At 38.6% G+C, this 23,496-nt stretch overlaps 1 protein-coding gene across 5 annotated transcripts in view; it reads left to right on the forward strand.

Annotated features, from left to right (window-relative positions):
* Window positions 1–4,996: 4,996 nt before the first annotated feature.
* LOC149557927 (flap endonuclease 1-A-like) overlaps window positions 4,997–23,496 on the forward strand; it is a 225,364-nt gene continuing 206,864 nt past the window's right edge. For all 5 annotated transcript variants that reach the window (XM_089832384.1, XM_089832383.1, XM_089832382.1 and 2 more), the window contains exons 1-2: window positions 4,997–5,207; window positions 5,295–5,411. In XM_089832384.1, coding sequence (XP_089688510.1) covers window positions 5,196–5,207; window positions 5,295–5,411 — 129 coding nt within the window. In that variant the 5' untranslated portion in view covers window positions 4,997–5,195. The remainder of the gene's footprint in view (window positions 5,208–5,294; window positions 5,412–23,496) is intronic.

Raw genomic sequence — 23,496 nt, forward strand, 5'->3', positions numbered from 1 at the left:
ACCACGTGGACCAACAACCTCTTTTTATTTTGCCACCTCACGGAAGTCCTACATAGTTGACCATCTCTTCATCACTAACCGTGCCAACTCTCAAACTCCAATTGCGACAGTTACACTAACTGCCAGCCGTTAACTGTCAACCTTGGCCGGGCTTGCGAGACACATGTCACCAAGGTCCTATGTTGCTATGGTTAAAATTCTCACAGTTCTCCATAGCAAGATAGCACCCATCATTGATCTTTCTTAATCTGACGATCGTGGAGACTCGTCGTGTTCTGCGCTTTGCTTTTCAACTTCTGGGCCTGCGAAATGCTGTCAGCACACCTGGTATCTACCTGGCATCATCCTTGAGGTTCACGAGATAACATGGGCCCACCTTGCATGTGTCACTGAGGTGCTATGTCACTATGGTATATAGTGTGCAACTTTCAATAGCGCGATAACGCTAACCATCGATCTTCCTGAAATCTGACGATCGTGAAGACTCATCGTAATACTATGCTTGTTCTTACCCGGGCCCATCATACCTGGCGCTATCTCAGCAACTACACCACACTTGAATGACACTTGGCAATCCTTGGCACACATACCTTGGCGAGACCTGGCCCCCTAGTCCACGTGGTGAAAGGGCGCTATGTCGCTATGGTTAAAATTCTCGCAGTTCTCCATAGCGAGATAACACCTGCTGTAAATCTGCCTTAGATCTACGGTGGTCCACAAAACTGTACAACTGCGTCTTGAGCTGGCCGAATGGACCAATGAAAAAAATGCCACCGTATTCTGACCCATCTGACAACTGCCACTGAGGATGAGATGTACTATCTCTTTGAAGAAGGGCGGGCCCATTACGTCATTTATGCCACGCGTCGTCGAGGTGTTATGTCGCTATGGGTATCTATCATGCAACTCTCAATAGTGACATGACGCTAACCGTGGATCAAATTCACATCTACGACGCTTAAACTCTTTGCAGGACTGCATACCTGGGGCCCACCGACATGCCACAGAAGGGTGCTATGTCGCTAACGGTGAGAAGCTTGAGTTTTTTGATAGCGCCATGGCGCCCATCGTGGAACTGGCAAAACCTGACACAGGAGAAACAATTGAGAAAAAGAGGACCCACTGGACACGCAGCAGAAGGGCGCTATGTTGCTAATGTATCCACCGTGCAACTTCCCATGGCGAGATAGTGCCAATCGTAGATATTCTTTAGATCTAACGATGGAAGACTTGTGGGCCACATAACACATTATAAGGTTTGATCGAGTATTTAAAATAATATTAACTTTGCACACTAGCTGTTGGCGGGTAAAACATTTAAAATTTGAATCTTGGCGGGGCGTAAAAAATGATAACAATAAGGATTATAATCCATTTCCCATTTAATGTTTCACAAAGAGTTACACGAGTTATTGGTGGATGAAGAAACTGACAGGCATGTGGTTTGGAGTTCAAATTTATTAAGTATTTTAATTCCTTTTTATTTATCTTCTTTAATTACTCTTCCACTTTTCAGTTATTACGAGGTTGGAATATAATCATGCAAGAAAGAACATCCAACCAACAATCATATATGCATATACATATCCCCATACATACACACGTATATATATTTATTTGGGTATTTGTGTGTGCACCCGTATATATTCGGGTAAACATATATTGAGATTTTCAATCATAAAAATAAAATCACAATAAAGGCATAAGTAAAATATTATTAAACCAAACAAGAATAAAAATCCCAAGTTCCCAAATTGTGTAGTTGACCCCCTAATAAGACTTCTAGGTTCAGGGTGCCTAAATGGTCATGATTCCATCTCCAAATCAATAGATATTTTTTGAGGCTTTTTAATACTTGTTCTTGCACACACCTACATCACTGAAAAACACAACATGTATATAGAAACATATCAACCATAATATAAGTGTTTAATGGGTTTAGTGGGGTTAGAAGTTCATAATAATCTATACTTCTTAATCCATATTTAAAAACATATGAAATGTATCATAAGAAGTGTAAAACATGTGACATAAAGTATCATCTAGTCTTATACCATACTCATAATGCATAAGAGGCTAATACCCCAAAATACATCTTAAATCAAGTTGCTAGGGAGGCATTCCATATCTTGACATCAATGTCAAAAAAGGGGGAAGTTATATGTTTTTATATGTTCGTTTATATTATGGTTACTTATGGAGTTACAAGGAGTTGATGCAATACAAAAAATAAAATAATTAAAAAAAATATTTTGACATAATATATGTATAGGGGAGTTTTATTTATTTTGTACATAATGTTTTTGCCTCTAATGTCAAAGGAGAAGAATGTTACTCCCATATATAATCATGTTGCCAATTAGAGTAAAAAAAAGCAAGTGAAAGAGAGCATAGTAATCGAGTTAATGTATTGATTGAGCAATGAAGGAGGAGATGAATGACTATTATAGTTATACCCGAGCTTAGTACTTGTCGAGTGTCTATATACTCACTGTGTAAGAGACATCATCGAGCACTAGACCACATCAAGCCAGATAGAGTATACAAAGAAAAGAGTTTATCGAGCTACACAATTATATCTGAGAAGAGGCTACACTAAGTGACAACATGGAGAATAGAGTATTTATCGAGCAAACCAAAGTCTACCTAAAAGTTTGATTTAGCAATAAATTTGATGAGACATGATCATACCAAGTGGAGAAACGATTTACATAGTTTGAGGTAAAGATTTGCAAAAATTTCTTGAAGAATGTGAATTGATTATTTGATGATTTCAAGGTAGGAAAGACCAATGAGAAATGGAGAATGAAATGGAATGAAATGATGAATGATTTTAAATTGTTAATTTCAATTAGAGAAGCATCCTAGAAACTTCCTAAACCCTAATTAGGTCACATATCAAAAAGGAAAAAATAAAAGTATAAAAGGACCATTAAGAATAGTTTCAAGGTTGTTGTTATTGCTACTGCTTAGAGAAATATAGGAGCGAGAAAAGAGATTAGAGGTAAGAGCAAAGTGCAAAGTATATCAGAGATAAGAGATCAAGACAAAATTGTGAGGATTGGAGATCAATCACATAAGGTGATATATCAATTAGTAGAAGAGAGATCTAATCAAACAAAGTAAGTTGCTATTTTATAGATCATTTGGTGCTACTTTCTCATCATTATAGTGGTTCTAAATCCTTGATAGAGGTGAATCTAACAATCTTTTGTGTTAATCTCTTAACCGAGTACACACTTGAAGAGTGTTGTAAAATCCTTGAGAAAGGTAGATTCTAGCAAATCTAATTGTATACTCCTGACATAGTAAGCTACTAGAAGTGACAAAACATTGTGGCCCTAACTAGACACCCTCTTACTGTAGTAGTGATGGATTTGTGGATACCATCCCCACCACAATTTTCCCTCTGACCAAGGATTTCTGCATAACCAAATAATTTTGTTATGAGTTATTTTATGTTTATGAGTTTATGGTTGATGCAATGTTGGATTAGTTATATTACTTTCATTTACAAGTAATGTGATAAATGTTTAGTAATTACCAAGTGACAGTGAATGGAAGGAAACATTGATTTTGTTTAGAAGTAAAAGTTTTAAAGGATACTAGTTTAGGAATACCCCTAATTAGGTCACAACTCTCTTAGCATCATACCTTTCCTAATATTCCTACACTACTCCAAAAAAGACAGCTTCTCTATCTTAACTATTTCATATTTATGAAGGCACATACCCTTTCCTCCTCCATTTGCCTGTTTCATATCAAAACTGACACATATGTTTGCTCTTAATCACGCTTCTCTATCTTAACTATTCCATATTTGTGAAGGCAGACACTCTCTCCTCCTCCATTTGCTTGTTTCATATCAAAATTGACAAGCATGTTTGTCCTTAATTGATCCATGAGCAATTTGACTCTCCCATTTATGTTTGCTCCTATATAAACCTTTCTATGACGATCATATATAAGATTAAACTAAATGAAATAACATTTCTTCTTTGTTCAACTTAATTTTCCATGTGTGTGTGTTAAAACATCTTTTTATTTTTTAAAAATTGAAGACACACTTAATAATATTTTATTTATTTATTAATTAATTATTTTAATTTTTCCTACCATAAAAAAGAAATTAAATAATTTATTTACATCTATTTACTAAACTTCCTTTACTCCTTAAACAATTAGAATATAAGTATAATTTAATATGAAGATTTGAAATCATTTTTTTATAAACATGAAAATTTAAGTATAATATGTTTCATTTTTGATATATTACTCTCCCATAATCACACCTATAAAACGCCAATCATACCATAAAACGTAATCTGGGAAAGGGAAAAATGCCGATGATACCATAAAAAACAATCTGGTGAAGGGGGTCGAAAACAAAAGTAGGCAAAGGACACGAGTATGCTTTTCCCATAAGAGACGAGCACTATTTCGGTCTCTTAGGTAGGGGTCCCATGTGAGGAGCTTGGACTCTATTTTTGTGGAGTGCATGGCTTCGTGGTAATTTTTTAGAGGGGGCTAAAGCTTTAATTAAAAACTTTTCCTACAAAATAGGAGCCCCAGATTTTTAACCCTCTCAATTTGAGGAGGTGAAAATGGAGTGGACCTGAATTTAGCCCCACTAGCTTAGGAAAAATTTATGTCATTTGTCAACAACATACTCTTCATTTTCCCACTAAAATGAAATAATCCCACTAAACAAATTTATGAAAAAATATAATCTTTTATTTAAAAAATTCATGATCTCTTCATTGAATATAAGCGCTAATTTTAAAAGCCGATTCACACATAAATTCATAGAATTCCTTCCTTTTTAAATATGCTTAAAAAATCTCGGTGTCACCTGCTCTTCTAAAGCGGGTGCCCATGAGATCCCAGCAGAACGTTCTCCAATTTCAATGCAGTTTCCCGCTATAAAATGCGAAGACCTGTTACTCTCGTCTATCGGCACAAACTGTAGAAGCTGTCTCCACAGTACACACATTTGAGGAACCTTGTGCTTTTTCCTCAACTCCAGCCCTCTTCTTGGAGGCTTAAACTTGGCGTGAGCATGGATAAACCAGTCCCGCAAACTTGGCGTGAGCATGGATAAACCAGTCCCGCAACATTGCAGGTAGTCTGACCGACTTCTCAAATTCTCTTGCGACTCAAAGTTCAGGGAAACTTCCAGCGGATTAAATTTCACCATGGGAATTAAGGTTTCTGAACTCTCCCTTTCCTATTTGTATGTTTGGGACTTATATTATGTAGTTTTTGACGAGATATTTGCATAATGGTTGAATCAGGGCTTAACTAAGCTGCTGGCCACTCATGCTCCCAAATCAATCAAGGAAGACAAGCTGGAGAGCTACAAGGGGAAGAGAATTGCAATCGATGTCGGTAGAAGTGTCTACGAGTTCCTTGTAAATCCATCTCTTTACCGTATATTTACTTTCTAAGCGAAGTTTATCCATAGTCAGGGATTTAAAATTTGGGTTTGTGTGTTACATTTTCTTTACCTTGTCGCTGGAAAGATCTTTTTCTGCCAGGAATTTCAGACAAGAATGTCTTTCCATTAAGGCGGGACAGTTGATAACAACGCTCAAATTTCATTGGGCTAGCCAGTCATTGAACTGGAGAAGGTGTTATAACTCTTTCCCAAAATGTAGTGCCGATGTGGAGGGAAACAGTACGAAAAATAGGGAGAGAAAAATAATTACTCAATCCAGTCATTATCTCATGTATAAGCCAAGTAATTTATGAAAATGGGCCACTAGAACTAAGAAGCAGGGGTAAAATTTATTTAAAATGATTAGTGGAGTTACTTTGCAGCTTCCTTTTATAATGATCATGAAGAGAGAGTAACATGTCACCTGGAAAGCCAAGGGCAAGGGTGAGTGTTGTTGGACGTGCATTATGCAAGACTCCAACTTGAAACCTCCTCCGAGCACAGCCAGGTTCTCTAAGATGGAGACACGGGCTTTCACAAGTTAAGGTTCTGAAGGTGCGCGAAACGAACTTTCAACAAGCATAGGAACATCAACATACCTAGCCACCGCGCTTGGATACTATGTGGTAAGACACGAAGCCGCTAGGTCTTTAACCAAAGAGCTATAATCGCTGCTGGTGGGCAGTGGACGCTACCGAAGGGTGACTGACCTTACACAGACGTGAGCTTTGCCAGGGTGTGGATTGAACCTCCAAAAGTCCCAGGTGCAACCAAATAAACTTAATACCAAGGCGGGAACCAACGTATATTTTCTCTTCATTTTCCAGCCTTATATGCCAGAGATTTTCCAGGGACGTAAACCTCGTTTGCTAATCTTTAATGAGAGCCTTGCCTTGTGCTAAAGAGGCAAGCAATTTACGAAACAACATTTATTAATATTTCAAGCTACTGTTTAATCTGCATCAGTGAAGAAATTTGCATTGAAAAATCCATGCAGCAGTGTTCAGCTTCTAGTTCAAGGTCCTTTAGGATGCCTAAGGTTTTTGGTCTTGGTACTCTGTGGAGCTATGGTGATCATGTAACAACTGTCTTCAGTTGCTCTCTTTTGTACTTAAAATAAATAATTAACTCAATCAATCATCTTCCAATAATTAGAAGGGGTGATCTTAAAACTTCTCCATTCATCATGGTAGCAACAACTCAATGTCGCAACATACACTTACACTTGTTAGTGCTAATCTTCTATAATTAGGGCTGTCCTTGGATCCAGACCTAAGCTTTGAGGGTTCGCTCTTAATGACCTTACCTGAGTAGCCTTTGTAGGAAATCAAAGGCCACGTAGTTTGCACTCAAAGGGAATTTACTCTCTCCTCTTGACGAGAACTTTGATCTCTCTTTAAACCTTCTCTATTAATTTAGTCCCAACACAGTGAAAGATATATTCTGGCATCAAGTGTTGGTTCCATATCCATAATTATTAATCAATAGTTATACTGACTTACACATATCCATAAGAATTATATAACAAATTACACACAATGATTATCTCAAGCATAAGTTACATATAAAGGACTAGCTCATACACATCACTGGTATACATACTGACTAACTTTGCCATGCATCACATACACAATGAGTAACTCCAATATGCATCACAAAGGCAGTATTGGCTAAATCATAAATGAATCACAAAGACAATAGCTATTTGCTCATACATTGATCACAAATAAAATAGTGAACGACTCATATATAATAGCTAACATTCCTTGTCCATAGTGCATCCCAAAGAGAAAGAATATTGGTGCACTGCACACTACATCGCGGGTCCTATTCCTTTTCTTAGTCTTTTGCACCAATGGATAATAGGGAAGAGGATTCGATTCATCCCATAGTACAATGAGTGTTCATGATGCAATACAAGGCAAGAGAATCCCCAAAGGAGATGTCCTAGTCCCCACCAAACAACCACACAATGGAATATAAACAATAACACAAAGATTTAGATCCACACAATGCCAATTCTTATAATAAGATTTTCATCCAACATGCCCGATTGTAAGGTCTTTTGGGTTCTAGCTAAATACATCAACAATTACAATAAAAGTTCAGCAAGATTTCGCAAGATCCAAACCACTAGCTAGCGTAGATCCACAACCTGGTAGAGAACTCCAAGAAGAATCTCAACTTGTGCTCGCAAGCCAGCAAGCTGTTAGAATCTGAAAAGATTAATAACCCAGAAAACTAGTGCAAAGAGTAAATATCTAAACTATGAATGCAAATGATACAAAATCAAAATAGCATCATAGAGTTAGTCTCCAAGAGAGTAATGCAAATGCTGGAAGCAAAATAGCATTAAGAGGATGCAAAAATAAGAGATACAAATACAAGCCAGGTAGCATACTTATATAGGCTAGGAAGAGGGAGGAGGTGGCAACACCAACCAATGAGGAGCAACCATCTATTGGACTAAAGATAGCAAAGTATCTTCCCAAGATAGCTAATGGATGCTCACATGTAGGAAGGTGACACTTCACAACCATTCACCTAATAAGACATGCTTTATTAACCTAAGCAAGATTATTAGAAGTGTAGGAAAAACTTAGCAAAATAGGAAAAATAAAAAACTACACTAACACCCCCCCATAAGCGAAGCTTAGGTGGATGTAGAAATGGGTCTCGGCAAGTCAAGCCTGATGAGGTACCCATGTACATAAAGTTCCCCCAAAAGAGAGAGAAAAGAGACTCCCCAAAGAAAATTAGGACTCCAAGTGAGAGGAAGTGGCCCCCCCAAAAGATGAAGCATCCCACACCTCCAGCAAAGCTTGCAAATTTTGTCTGGTTGATCCACTTACATCGAACGAGTTTTCTTCCCTTAGAAAAAGGGACAAGATCCCAAGTGTGGTTCCTCATCAAGGAACTATACTCTTCCTGCATAGCTGTATCCCACTCAAAAATACCAGAAGCCTCATGAAAGGACTGTGGATTTGAGGCAGTAGCAATGAAGATATGTAGAGCATCTTGGAATTGTAAACGAGACTGCTTGGTGTCTAATGGATCCCCAACCCAATCACCTGCAAACTGGAAGGTCTGTCTAGCCCAAAGTGGACTAGAAGATGGAGAATCTAGAGGAGAATCATCAACCTGTGAATGATGACTAGGAGAGGAAGGAGGTGAGTCCTCTGAATCACTCTCTGCATCAAAAGTGGAGGTAGAAGACTGCTCAAGTGAATCTGACCCATCAGAAGATCTATCATGTATTCCAAGTGACTCCAATGTCAAAGTAGAAGGCAACCCTGTGACCATGCTCTGCTGGTTAAGCTGATGCAAGTAGTGGAAGTTAAGATGGCCAAACCGCTCATGCCATAATCTGCTCACATCATTAGAGTGAGTGAGTGAAACAGTCAAAGGAGGATCAGGAACAAAGTGAGAAAACATATAGAGTCGTGACTGATGATCTGCTCTCCCAACTGCAATTGTAGAATCATTGTGAACCTCACATATCTCCACTGAACTAGGAGTGAACTCAACTTGCTTGCCTAAACTTGTGTGAGTGATCTGGTATACCGATAGGAGATTAGTTGACATTGAGGGTACACAAGGAACATCATGGAATGTCCCATGCCCCACATCAACAGACCCTCTCCCACACACCTCAACAGGAGTGTTATCACCCATCAACATAGAAGGCATAGTACATGGCTCTAAGGATGCAATTTCTTCCTTAGATGAAGCCATGTGGTGTGAAGTACCCGAATCAAGAACCCAAGTGGATGGTGAGGAAGCAACTGCAAAAAGGGCCTTGCCCTTTCCTTTCCCCTTGTTTTCTTTATCTTTGTTAGGCCCTTCATTAGAACTTTGTTTGATAGACTCAGGAACACTGATGTTATTCTTCTCAAGAATGTATGTCAAGTGATCAAGTTGTTTCTGCAAACATTTATGTTCATCATGACCAGGTCTTTTACAATAAGTACATTTGACCTTTTCTTTCTTAGGCTTATCACCCTTGGAAGTTGCTTTTGAAGAAACCGGCATCTGATCCTTCTTCTCCTCGCTATTCTTTTGTTTCTTGTCCTTACTATTGTTGTTACTACTTTGTCCTTGTTGTTCTTTTGTGCCTTGGTTGGCAGCCAAGGCATGTGACTTAAAGGACTTAAGAATGCCCATCTGGATTAGCTTGTCCTGTTCTCGAGTGAGATTGACAGCAAAATCATCTAAAGATGGCATGGTGAATTGAGTACCAAGTGCACCCTTAGTAGCATAGAAGGTAGAAACAAACACAGAATATTCTGAACTTAGCTTAGAGAGAATACTAAGAATCAGTTGTTCATCTTTCTTTTCAATTCCACATTGTTTTAACTGCAGCCTTAGTGATTTCAATTTGGTGAAGAAATCTTGGATTGTGTTGAAATTGCCTGGACTCAAACTAATTAATTCATTTTCCAACATATGACCCCTCATTGAATCTTGTGTGCCAAATAGTGTCTCTAGCTTTGTCCATACTTCATTTGGTGTATCCAAAGACTCAATGTGAAATAGCAAGTCAGGAGAAACAGACAAACACAATGTTCCATATGCCTCATCACATTTGTTAAACCACTTAGGCTTGTCTTCATCTTTAGTAGGTTCAGTTTCAAGTCCCATAGTTATCCTATTTAATCCAGCTTTCTTTAAGTGAATTGTCATGCGTGATTTCCACTCAAAGTAATTGTATGGAGTTAGGATGGGCATATTTGTTTGATCCATGATGAAGAAATGCAGAGAAGAAATGCTAAAAAGAAGAGAACCCAGCCACGACAATGCCCCCCCCTCTTTACTCAATCAAAGAACCCCCCTTCAAAGAAATATGATTTGGCACTTTATTTTAGTGCATTTACAACTACCACTAGAAAGAATTACTTAGTGGTCTTGATTTCAATGCATTACAAACCCTCATGAAGAGCATATGCTAGAAGTGAAACTTGGGCACAATAATCAAAGAAACAAATAGCACCAATGTGATCTACTCGAAAAATCATGCACTTTCAAAAAAAGAATCACCTCGATACGAGGTCGTATGAGAAAGTTATGATCCTTCGAAGTTTCCAAAACGAGAACTGTGCACAGTCACGGCTGAGAATCTGCAATTTCTGAAGAATTCATGCATGAAAATCAAAAAACAACTCCACTAGTGGATAGAGCACAAAAAAATAGCCAAGTTCATAATAAGAATCATCAAAATTAGAGTCCGTATGAGAAAAAACGAGACATTTGAAAACTGCATTCAAATCTGCGACTGCCAACGGAGAGGGGTATGGCTGTAGCTTTACATGCTCGATTTTGAAAAATATACAGCTTGCATGCAAAATCTAAAAGATACCTAGATGGTTTTTCGGGGCTGCGAACAAAACCCAGAAAGCGTTTTTCTTGCTGATGTACAGAAGATGTTGCCGTAGTGTAAATCAGTCGCCTTTAACAGTAAAAAACGGCTCCAAAAATTAAAAAACGACCCCAACAACCAAAATATGACATGCAAATGCTGGATCAGCTTCTTAAGTCCATCAATGGCATGCTGGAACCTGCAAAACTGATTGAAAACTCCAAATATGCAAGTTGGTTGTCAGATTTCAGATTGAAACCCCAGAGAAAAACTGTTTTTGTCAAAACTTTTCTGATTCTCAGGATCATCCAAAGATGCAAGAGAAGAGCATACTTCGTTTTTCAAAAAACTACAATAAAATTTATTTGCCCCCCCCAAATCTCTCAAATAAGGAAACTAAAATCTACTCTTGCACATAGAAAAGCTCTGATACCATGTTAGAATCTGAAAAGATTAATAACCCAGAAAACTAGTGCAAAGAGTAAATATCTAAACTATGAATGCAAATGATACAAAATCAAAATAGCATCATAGAGTTAGTCTCCAAGAGAGTAATGCAAATGCTGGAAGCAAAATAGCATTAAGAGGATGCAAAAATAAGAGATACAAATACAAACCAGGTAGCATACTTATATAGGCTAGGAAGAGGGAGGAGGTGGCAACACCAACCAATGAGGAGCAACCATCTATTGGACTAAAGATAGCAAAGTATCTTCCTAAGATAGCTAATGGATGCTCACATGTAGGAAGGTGACACCTCACAACCATTCACCTAATAAGACATGCTTTATTAACCTAAGCAAGATTATTAGAAGTGTAGGAAAAACTTAGCAAAATAGGAAAAATAAAAAACTACACTAACACAAGCAACCTTCTTGTTTCCCAAGCCCACACTTAGGTACTAGCTCTGCTACACTTCGCTCCTCTCAGCTACTCCTCCATTCTGAATGACAATGATTCTAGACTCCACAAGATTCTCTACTTATACTAAACCAAGCCACAAGTCGGCCTAGCCAATTACATTAATTAAATACACCCACATTAAATATACCCATCAAGCCACAGGTTGGCCTAGCCAATTACATTAATTAAATACACCCACACTAAATATACCCATCAAGCCACAAGTCGGCTTGGCTACAAATATTAAATATATAACATAAATTAAATACTTAGGACATGCTCCAAGTTTACAATGCATAACTAACTTATAAGACTGCATAAGAATACACGCACTTAGACATAGGTCCCCATGCTAATCAACTTTTCAAATCCAAGAGCACACACACCAATTCCCTCGGATCGAAGTTCATAAATGCAATCTCCAAAGCTTTGCTAGTAAATAGGAACACATTACCAACAACCACTAAAATGGCTCTAACTTTAAGGCGATGACTCCAAACATCACGCACACTTAAGGAAAGGTTGCCCAATATGCCTCGAATAGATCCCCAACCGCGCAAATCATAACTCCACAAAATCGAGCATGAAGCCCCAACATACAGGATTGAGCTGACTTCCTTGGGATGCTCCTGCATCAGATAGCCCAGGTGAAAAGAAAATATGTTCTTAATAGCTGGAAGATCATCTTTCAGGGTTCAACACATAAACCTCAAACTGGTTCTTTACATAAATGTCCTCCACCACATCAACTTGTTTACTCTTGCCTTCGTTCTTCTTCTGCAACTTCTTTTTTGTAACTGTCATCTTCACCCTTGTCTTTGGTGCACAACAGGTTTTCTTTCCACGCTAATCTCTAACTCTTTCAAAATCCCTCAATTCAACTTGGCTACCAAAACTCAAGTTCCTCCTACCAAGTTCTTCATCGTGCAAATAAATCAGGGAATACTTCTTGCCACCTTTCTCAATAATAATCACATTCTTGACACAATTATGCACAACCCTACAATTATATTGCCAAGGTCTACCAAGTAATATGTGACAACTACTCATGTCCTAAGTCACAAGGTTCGAGTTCGAGTTCGAGTTTGACAAGGATGAAGTTCGGATGAAGTTCGACAAGTCAAAAATCTCGAAAAAAAATTTGACATTAAATTCGCCTCATGTAATTCTCAAATAAATATGTTATTTTTCATTATTATTATATGTTTGAGTTTAATGCAAGGAACTTTTCAATTCATAACTACAATATAAAACATCTCTTCATTTCTAACAATATATCCAATATATAATCAAAATAGTTTGAGATTACAAAATAGATTTGAAATCATTACAACAAAAGATATCACATTTATAAGATATAACCCATAAGAAACATGTGAAATCATGATTACAAAGTTCTTTTACTATCCAAAAGATAGATCAGCATTTTATACTTTAAAGTTTAGAACTTCAAATAGCTCAAAATTAGCAAAAGTACGAAGATAGTTCTTGTCAAAATATTATAGTCAAAAGTCAATACTATTAAACTTCAAAAAAGCTCCAGGTTATCGAGAGCACTTGGCTGATCTGCTCTAGAATCATCATCAGTGTCACTACTTAGCTCATCATCCAAGAAGTTTGGTTCCTCTAGAGGTCCAGTTGCCATGTCTTCTAAAATTCCCTTTTGTGAGGAAGATGTGGAGTCCTTTGCTGATTGGTTCATGAGCAATTTCAAATTGCTGCGAACATAGACAAGATCTCCCAACTTTCCGGACAGCAGCTTGTTCCTCTTTTTAGAATGAATGTGGTCAAAACAACTCCAGTTTCTCTCACATGTTGATGAACTTGCTCCTTGACTCAATACTCTAATAGCAAAGCGCTGTAGTTCAGGAGTTTGTGCCCCATAGCTCATCCACCATCTATACCCAGTTACCTCAGCTCGTGCCATGTCATATTGTGCTGCTTGCATTCCAAACATCCCTTCTGCTTTCTTGTATTTCCAACATTGATCCCTGATCAAAGCTGCAGTGTTTTGATCCGGCTCATACTTGCTAATGGCATCATAAAGCCCTACCATAATTTCACTATCACTTTGTCTATCAATACGAAATAATTTGGGCTCCAAATAACAAGCTGCTGCATGTAGAGGTGTGTGCATCATTTTCCACCTGAAATCAACTGCCTCCCATATCTCCATGTAGTCCGCTTCCACATTCTTCAATGCTCTTTGAATGGATTGTTTACAACGGTCCATGCTTTCATAAAGCATGCCAAGGCAAGGAGCGTCACCATCCACCATACGAAGAACCTCAACAATTGGACCACATATGTTCAAAACCTTTGATCCACTTTCCCAAAAATTGCTGTTTAAAATGATTTGCTCTATGTTTTTCCCCTTAGCACTTTTAGAAAGTGCTGAACTTTCCCACTCATTAGAACAAATCACAGATCTCAAAGCTGCTTTTTCTTCAATTACTCTCCTCAATGTGATATAGAATGAAGCAAACCTTGTCTCACAAGGCCTCAACAACTCTCTCGATGCATGTTTCCTGTAAAGACTCAAGGTGAGATGATGGTTTCTAATGAAATTTGCAACTGATCTCCCTCTATAAATTGCTTCATGTATCCATGGGAACTTGGCCAAGTCATGAAGCAACAAATCCAAACAATGGGCTGCACATGGGCTCCAATAAATCTGTGGGTACTTCTCTACAATCAGCTTCCCAGCTCCCACACAATTCGCTGCACTATCAGTAACCACCTGAACCACATTTTCTACCCCCACTTCAATAATAGCTTCTTCTAATATTTGGAAAATATATGCTGAAGTTTTCTTTTGATTGCTCGTGTCAATCACTTTCAAGAACACAACTCCTTCAGGGGAAGCCACCAAAACATTAATCAAAGGCCTCTGACATATATCTGACCATCCATCACTCAATACAGTACAACCTGTTGCCTTCCAAGAGGCTTTGATCACATCTAACTTTCCTGTCACTCTACCTTTGGACCTCTCTAAAAGAGTTGTTCTCAAAGCTTCTGAAGATGGAGGTGTGTAGCCTTTACTGAACTCTGCTGTTTTTGCAACTGCATTACGGAAATAGAGATTCCTTGCTGCATTAAACGGGACAGCACCAGTAAAGAAATAATCAGCCCATGCATCATCGACCTCTTGCCTCTCTATTGGTTTCCAAAAGCTATTTAATGTTCCACTCTGTTTCATTGAACCTGTGGATGTAGACTTGAGAAAACTAGAAGACGACACAGATGTGAACCTTGACACATCCTCTTGAATTCTTTGTTTTTTATGTATCTTTTTTCTGTCAGCTTCACTCAAAAGGGTTAGTTCTCTCTCTATATCAGCTACCATTGCATCAGTCACATTTGGACATGCTCTAACACCTCCTCCTGTACCCCCACTGATACCAAGTAAGTGGTCTCTTGCCCTTGTTAGACTTCCTGTAAAATCTTTCGTACAATTAGTGCAATAGAGTTTAGCACCATCTTTTGTCACATATTTCCATACTTAGACTTCGATTTTTTGGGAGCCATTCAATTACAACCTGCATGATGCAAAAGAAAATTAATATTAAAAAACATTCAATATTTTCTTGAAAACGTGAAAAGGAAATATAAGAAATAATTTTTTCAAACTCTATAATGAAACATTAATAAATACCAAACTTTATTTTAATTAACTAGATACTAAAAATAACCCTTTTAAACTCTTATAAAAAAATTAAAATATTCTAAAATTAAAAAATATTAAACTTAAAAACTAATTAAAATCTATTTGTTTTAAAATATAAAGTAAATACATAATACTTTTTCTATGTTTTAATATACATTAGCTTTTTATTTTATATACAAATAATAAAAATAAAAATAAAAATTACATAGTATAATTAAATTAATAATATTTATTATTAATAAATAATAATGATATTAAGTCAAATTATTTTGCACTTTGCTTAAAAAATAAATAATACATACAAAATTAAATAATTACGAAAAGGAAATATTAAAAGCTTACAAATATTAATATAATATTTTTATTGAAATATTTATATAATAATTTAATATACATAAATTCTATTGTTTATAACTTTATTATGTATTATAATATTTTTAAAACTTTTAAAACTTTTAAAAATAGCAAAGCCCTATATTTTTTCTATTGTTTATTATGTATTATAATATTTATAAAACTTTTAAACATAAACAAATTTTAAAACAAACATTATAATTTATAACAATAACAATAATGATAATAAGCAAAAATTTTAAAACATAAATTTAAAACCTTAAAAACAAATGCAGACGTAGCACGCAGGAATTGAAACGGTAATGGGTTTTCATCCTACCTCTCTCTGTCGTCCGCGTGAGCCTCCCTCTGCCGTTTGCGTGAGCTCTACCATCCACGTGAGCTTGAACTTGCGCCTGAACCAGTCACGATGCACTCCAGATTTCAGCTTGCAGACGGATTTTCAGCCCCCAACAGCGGTTACAAACGGCGTTTCAGCCTCACGGAGTCACGACTACAGCGGATGATCAACAAACTGCAACCTCAGCCCTCAAATAATCGCCTCAGAAGACTCAGACAGCGAACCTTGTGACTTAGTTTGCAATGATGGAAAGCGTTTTTTATAACATTTGAAAGTCGAAAACCCTAAAACGGCCCAGAATAGAATAATATATTTGCAAAACGACAACAGAATATTAGCCGTACGAATTTGAAGCGAATTTTATGATTTTTTAAAATTTTTTGAAGGGTTCGCCGAATTTCGAATTTCAAGCCGAAAATTCGGCGAACCTTGTGACATAGCTCATGTCCACAATATCACACAACACTTGATCCTTATACTGCCCAATCTGCAAATCAACAAGACATTGCTCCCTCACTTCCAAAGCATGTTCATCTTGTAACCAGCCATTCCTATAAGGACAAGGATGTCTTACCCTCTTCAAACCAAGTTTCTGAGCCATCTCTTCAACTACCAGGTTATCAGTACTACCACCATCTACAATCACATTACAAATTTTACCTCCAGATCTGTAATGACTCTTGAACAAATTCCTTCTTTGACCAGGTTCCAATGTCCTCTTTCCAAGCATCACTCTTCGAATCAGCAAGTTATTCCCATTCGAATCAGCAAGTTATTCCCATCCTGCTCAGGTTCATTCACCAAGTCTTCGACCTCTTTTGCACCACAACACTTCTTCTGTCACTAGCTTTAGGACATTCAAAAGATCTGTGACCTTCTTCACCACATCTGTAGAAAGTACCCTTAAATGCACCTCTATCTAATCTCTTCCTCTGTTCAATAGGTTTCGATTCATCTTCAACAATTTGTTTGTTCTTCACCAAGTGATCCTGCTTATCCTTCCCTCGATGATTACCTTGATGTCTCCTCTTCAGCTTCTCTTCTGCTCTCAAAGCATATTGATAAGCATCGTCAACTGAAGCAATATTCAACATACCGATTTCATCCTGAATATTAAATCTCAAGCCATTAAAATATTTAGCCACCTTCTCCTTAGACAGTTCTTTATGTCTAGACTGAATAGTCAACTTGTAAAACTCCTCTGTATAATCTTTCACAGACATAACCTTTTTCTTCAGATTGTTCAACTTCTTAAACAACTCAAGTTCATAATCAATAGGGATGAACTTAGCCTTCAATTTAGTAATCATCAATCTCCACCTAGTGATCTTCATTTCACCATCTTCTTCTCTATCTCTTCGCAATTCCTTCCACCATAAAGCAACATGTCCTTTCAACTTAGTTTGTGCGATCTTCAATATCCTTTAACTCAAAGTAGTCTTCCAATTCGCCAATCTAATCAATCAGGTCTTTAGGATTCGAAGTACCCAAAAAATTAGAAACCCCCATCTTATGCTTCAACTTCAATTGGGATCCAAATCTATCAAATTGACCATAGGTCTCTCAACTCGATCAGTTCTACCTTCACCACTCGATCCAACAACCTCAAAGTCTTCAGCAACTTCCTCATAACCATCTTTGGTACCCACATGCTAAGGTACAACACCTATAGTACTTATGATCTTAGCGATCATATCACTCTTCATCAATGCCGTCCCAAATCTGAATTCTGCTTTAATCTTCTCTGAGATTTTCGCTTCCACAGCATCACAGAGATCTTCAATCACCCTAGGGTCCAATTGTCTCAAAGGCATCTTCCAAGATCTTCGCAGACCCTTTGCAACAAATCAACCAGATCTAGTGTTTACCGCATAGGTTAATTAATTAAGAAATGCACACAGATAATGAACACGAACAACATAATCCTTAGATTATTTGCATATGCCCGAACATTATATTATGCTTCATAAGATGAATTGATGATTTACAATGATCCTAGATGGGATATAAATACTATCCGCCAAACCTTCCTGAAGGAGTCCGTTGGCCACAAACATTATCTCCACTACAAACTATTTACCCGTCGGCTACAAGAACACTGACGACAATCATCTCGTTGGCTATAGAAACATCGACGACAATCTAGTCGGCTGACACCATCCCCCCAAAAAGAAAAGTCGTCTCTTGACGACTAACAAAATTAGGAGACAACTTACAGACAACAAAAGAAATACTAAAGAGGAGGAGGCGTCCCAGAAGAGTGCTGCTGGTGACGCAACTCATACACCTGTTCTGTCCTGATGCGTAGATCTGTCTGAATCTGAGAATTCACCTCCACGACCTCCTTCAGTAGAAGGGCAGCATCCATAGCTTGTCTCTTGGCTAACTGGAACTCGTGCTCAGCGACATCTTTATCTCATACAGCTGCTTTGGCATCTCGGATAGCTGCGTCCTTACCCTGCACCACTGCTGCCATATCCCTCACTAGTGCTGCCCGCTTAGCTGCCCAAGCTGCCTGTTGGTTGGCCAAATCGGTGGCTAACTTTTCTCTTGCCTCCCTCTCAACCTCCAGAGATCTCTGAGTTGCAACACTATTCGCCTCCGCGCGTTGCTGAGCATAATAAACCTCCTTGTACAATCCTACAATCTCATGTGCCAACCTCATCATCGGAGTGTCACTCGGTCCCAACTCGGTTCAGTGGCCCAATTTGCCAACATCTGTGGTGTCTCCACCGCTGGCCAACCTCTATCCACAAAACAAGTCTAAAATCGTTGAGGACAAACCCCACGAATATACCCTCGGAGCAAATGCCACTCCCTCCGTCGAGTCATAGCCTGAATTGCCACATCGTGTCCCTTCCTCAATGCAGACTTCATAGTCTTGAGGTAGTCCCTGCACCTGTCCTCATCTGACCGGTAATCCTCCTTGGCGAAGCCCTCCAATGACCATTCCGCATCACTATTCTCCTCCTCATTAGCGGGAGCCATGCCCACATCTGGTGCCGTCGCCTCTGCATGTTTTTAAACTCTTTCATCATGCGGATCATGTCCTTCTGTAGGGCGCAGACCTTCTTGCTACTGCCTTCATCGTCGCTACTATCTTCGTCAGAAGGCTCGTCGTCATTAGAATCAGAGGAACTAGTCTTCTTCTTCTTCTTTGTCTTGTGCTCACTTTTGAGATTCAATGCTCTGTTATAGGCTTCCGTGTATGACGACGGCGGCACAATTTTCATTTTCTTCTGCAGGTTTGGGTGTAGATCTTCCACGAACCACCTTTTCCGAAGTCTATCCACCGGCTTATTCTCCATTTTGTTTATTAAATCTTTTAATTTTTTGGCGTAAACACGGACAGTTTCGTTCTTTCCTTGCTTGGTATTGAAGATCTCTGCTATAGTTTCATTATCGTCACGCAACAGTTGAAATTCGGCCAGAAACTCTTTTAATGTTATTCCAACTGTCCAGCTTCTGCGGATTTGTACTAGTAAACCAGTCAATTGCCACACCCCGTAGGGTTGCCGGAAATTGCCTCATCCAGTCATCTTCATCATTTATCCCATTTGCCCTCCAGATCGTTTCACATGTTTTGTAATGTCGAATGGGATCGGCCGTACCATCGCCATCGAACTTCAGCAGTTTTTCTTTTGGTCTGGCCATCACAATTGATTTTTGTAAACAGGTGTTGCTTGGTCATGCAACACTGGCGCTTTGCACTCCTACACCGGCGGTGTGCACTCCCACACCGGCGGACTGCAGTCCCACATCGGCAGTCTGCACTCCCACACCGGCAGACTGGTCTCCCACATCGGCGGACTGTTCTCCCACATCGTCAGACTCAACAGCTGCGAATCTTGGTGAAGAAGGGTGTCTTGAAGTTGTCCCCTGCGGAAGTATATCCTAGACGAAGAGTTCACTCCACGCTCTTGCTCCGTCGGCACTTCGAGCCGTGCGAGTCGATGCTCTTCCGTCTGGATTCTCTTCCCTCGGCGAACACAAATTCAAGAACTCCTCCCGTGCTTCTTCCACCAATTCCACCCACTGCCGAGTTTCCTCCAACAATCTTTCCGTGCTCCAGTTTCCGTCGGCAATCTTTTGAAATCTCCGTCGGTGTTCGGCTTGCTGTGCCAGAATTAAATTCTCTTGCGCATTACGGATTCCATCTTTTCCCTTAGCCTTATTTCGATCCTTGTTAAGCTGATTTGGCATTAATCTTCATTCCTCCCACCTTCTAGGCTCATAGGGCAACTGTGCCAAATGTTTACCGCATAGGTTAATTAATTAAGAAATGCACACAGATAATGAACACGAACAACAGAATGCTTAGATTATTCGCATATGCCAGAACATTATATTATGCTTCGTAAGATGAATTGATGATTTACAATGATCCCAGATGGGATATAAATACTATCCGCCAAACCTTCCTGGAGGAGTCCATCGGCCACAAACATTATGTCCACTACAAACTATTTACTCGTTGGCTACAGGAACACCGACGACAATCATCCCGTCGGTTACAGAAACATCGACGATAATCCAATCGGCTGACATCCAACCTTCGCTCTGATACCACGTGACGCAGTACAAGGCAGGAGAATCCCCAAAGGGGATGGCCTAGCCCCCAACAAACAACCACACAACGAAATATAAATAATAACATAGAGATTTAGATCCACACAATGCCAATTCTCATAATAAGTTTTTCATCCAACATGCTCGGTTGTAAGGTCTTCTGGGTTACGGCCAAATACATCAACAATTACAATAAAAGCTCAGCAAGATCTCGCAAGATCCAAACCAGTAGCTAGGCCAGATCCGCAACCTGGTAGAGAACTCCAAGAAGAATCTCAACTTGTGCTCGCAAGCCACCAAGCAACCTTCTTGTTTCCCAAGCCCACACTTAGCTACTAGCTCTGCTACACTTCTCTCCTCTTAGCTACTCCTCCATGTTGAATGACAATGACTCTAGACTCCACAAGACCCTCTACTTATACTAAACCAAGCCACAGGTTGGCCTAGCCAATTACATTAATTAAATACAACCACATTAAATATACGGTATATACATCAAGTCACAAGTCGGCTTGGCTACAAACATTAAATACATAACATAAATTAAATACTTAGGACAGGCCCCAAGTTTACAATGCATAACTAACTCATAAGACCACATAAGAATACACGCACTTAGACATAGGTCCATGTACCAACCAACTATCCAAATCCAAGAGTGCACACACCAACTCCCTTGGATCAAAGTTCATATATACAATCTCCAAAGCTCTGCCAATAAATAGGAACACATTACCAACAACCACTAAAATGGCTCTAACTTCAAGACAATGACTCCAAACATCACGCGCACTTAAGGAAAGGTTCCCCAATATGCTTCGAACAGATCCCCAACCGTGCGAATCATAACTCCAAAAAATTGAGCACAAAGTCCTTTGCAGCTATATGAATACCAAACCTCTTGTCACCATCCATAACGCTGAAAACCAAATCTCCAAAATAAAGCACTAATCAAACTGAGCTCGATTCTCGGAGGTTGGCAGGAAACCGCTCTGATACCACTGTAATAACCTTGCTTGGTTATGTCTTAGATAAATGCTAAGTCTACCAATTTTCATATGTTGACATTTATACAAACACTTGGCAAGCTACTTATAGCTGATTTGATAACATAGGCTGATTGATCCAATGTTGTAGATAACAATTTAATTATGGACTGGCCGCCTCATCTAGTAAAATGCAGCCTCCAATGCTTGCTGACGATCTGCATATATTGAGCCACAAGGTATAAGTCAGATTGCAGGTTAATAGATAGGACCTCTAGACTCCAAACGCCTGCTCCAAGTGATCTGTCACGTCTTCCCAGACCAGTAGCGGCTCCAAATTTTAAACGCAAGGGCAGGAATATCAATTGCAGGCCTAGATATGAATGTGCCTTGCCTGCAGATGAAGCACATCACTTCTGGGAATTAATGCTAGCTCCCAATTCAGAAAACAAAAGCCCTGGAATGAACGCAGCCCTGTGGAATTATTTTTAGATTGCCCAATGACGTTTCGGACTTGGGTGTTGTAGTTTAGTTTAAGATCCTAAATGTGGCCTCCTAGAAATAAAGTCTACAATATAAACCGTATCAAAATATCTCGGATACAAATACCAATCAATAAATGCGGAATTAATGCTAGCTCCCAATTCAGAAAACACAAGCCCTGGAATGAACACAGCCCTGTGGAATTATTTTCAGATTGCCCAATGACATTTCAGACCTGGGTGTTGTAGTTTAGTTTAAGATCCTAAATGTGGCCTCCTAGAAATAAAGTCTACAATATAAACCGTATCAAAATATCTCGGATACAAATACCAATCAATAAATGCTACAAGAAATTCTTCACTCAGTCCAGTACGATAAACTCTAGCCAACTAATCTCCTTAGACACAGTTGCTACGGTAGGAGAATGGCAAATTGTATACTTCAACACAATTTGCAAAAGTAATTCTCAAAATAACCCTTATACTTCAGCAAGGGCACAAAATTCAGAAAACTTAGAAAAAGCCACAAAGGCAACAAAAACAAATAAATATTCAAGCGTGCTTTTTTCCAATGAAATGAACTCGTATTTATAATGCTTTGTTGATAGAAGTTTCCAAATGAACCCAACTTTAGAAACTGCGAAAGTTTTCCAAAAGAACTCGGCTCTTGAAACTTTCCAACACAACATCACTTTAAATATTTAATACTTGACTTAGGCATATAATAAATGCCCCCCTTCCAATGGTGATTCAACCCTCAAGTGAAATTATAAAGTTAAATTATAACATTATAATAAGCCATTTAATAATTTAATAATAATTTGGCCACTAAAAATATAATTACCCCCAGAATAGTCATCATTTAAATATGCCGTTTGAAATAGGAGTCACACCTATTATTTCTCCATGTGACAAATGTACTTTCCAAAAATAGAAAGGGTCCATCTCAATCAACACCCAACTTATTACAAATAGTAAGTACACAAAACTAAGCCCAAATGAAGTCTAATCTGAGCCAAATGAAAACCAACCTGTGACTTACCGAATTATGGAGAAGATAAGATCCTCCCAAGTGAAACCATTGCCTCAGAAGACCCTCTATCCACAATAATTAGCTTACGAGAATCACAATAATAGGCTAATCTCTCAAATTCTGATATTGGCACAAATGGGGACATTACATAAAAATTTTACCTCGACCAAATTCAGTTTCAGGAAGAGCTGATAATAGTGCTTCTCTAGCAAGCATATTGTACACAAATGTGTTTTTCTGAGTTTCATCACAACCCTCAAGCTTGTCTTTTTCAAATACATCTTTTTTGCTTGCAGTAATCAACTCGTAACCCAGACCCATGCATAGTAGATGTTTCTTCATCTTTTCCTTCCAACTGTCATAGTT

The sequence above is a fragment of the Cupressus sempervirens genome, chromosome 5 (genome assembly GCF_028749045.1).
Source record: "Cupressus sempervirens isolate cs-2001-9-10 chromosome 5, ASM2874904v1, whole genome shotgun sequence".
NCBI classification, from domain to species: domain Eukaryota; kingdom Viridiplantae; phylum Streptophyta; class Pinopsida; order Cupressales; family Cupressaceae; genus Cupressus; species Cupressus sempervirens.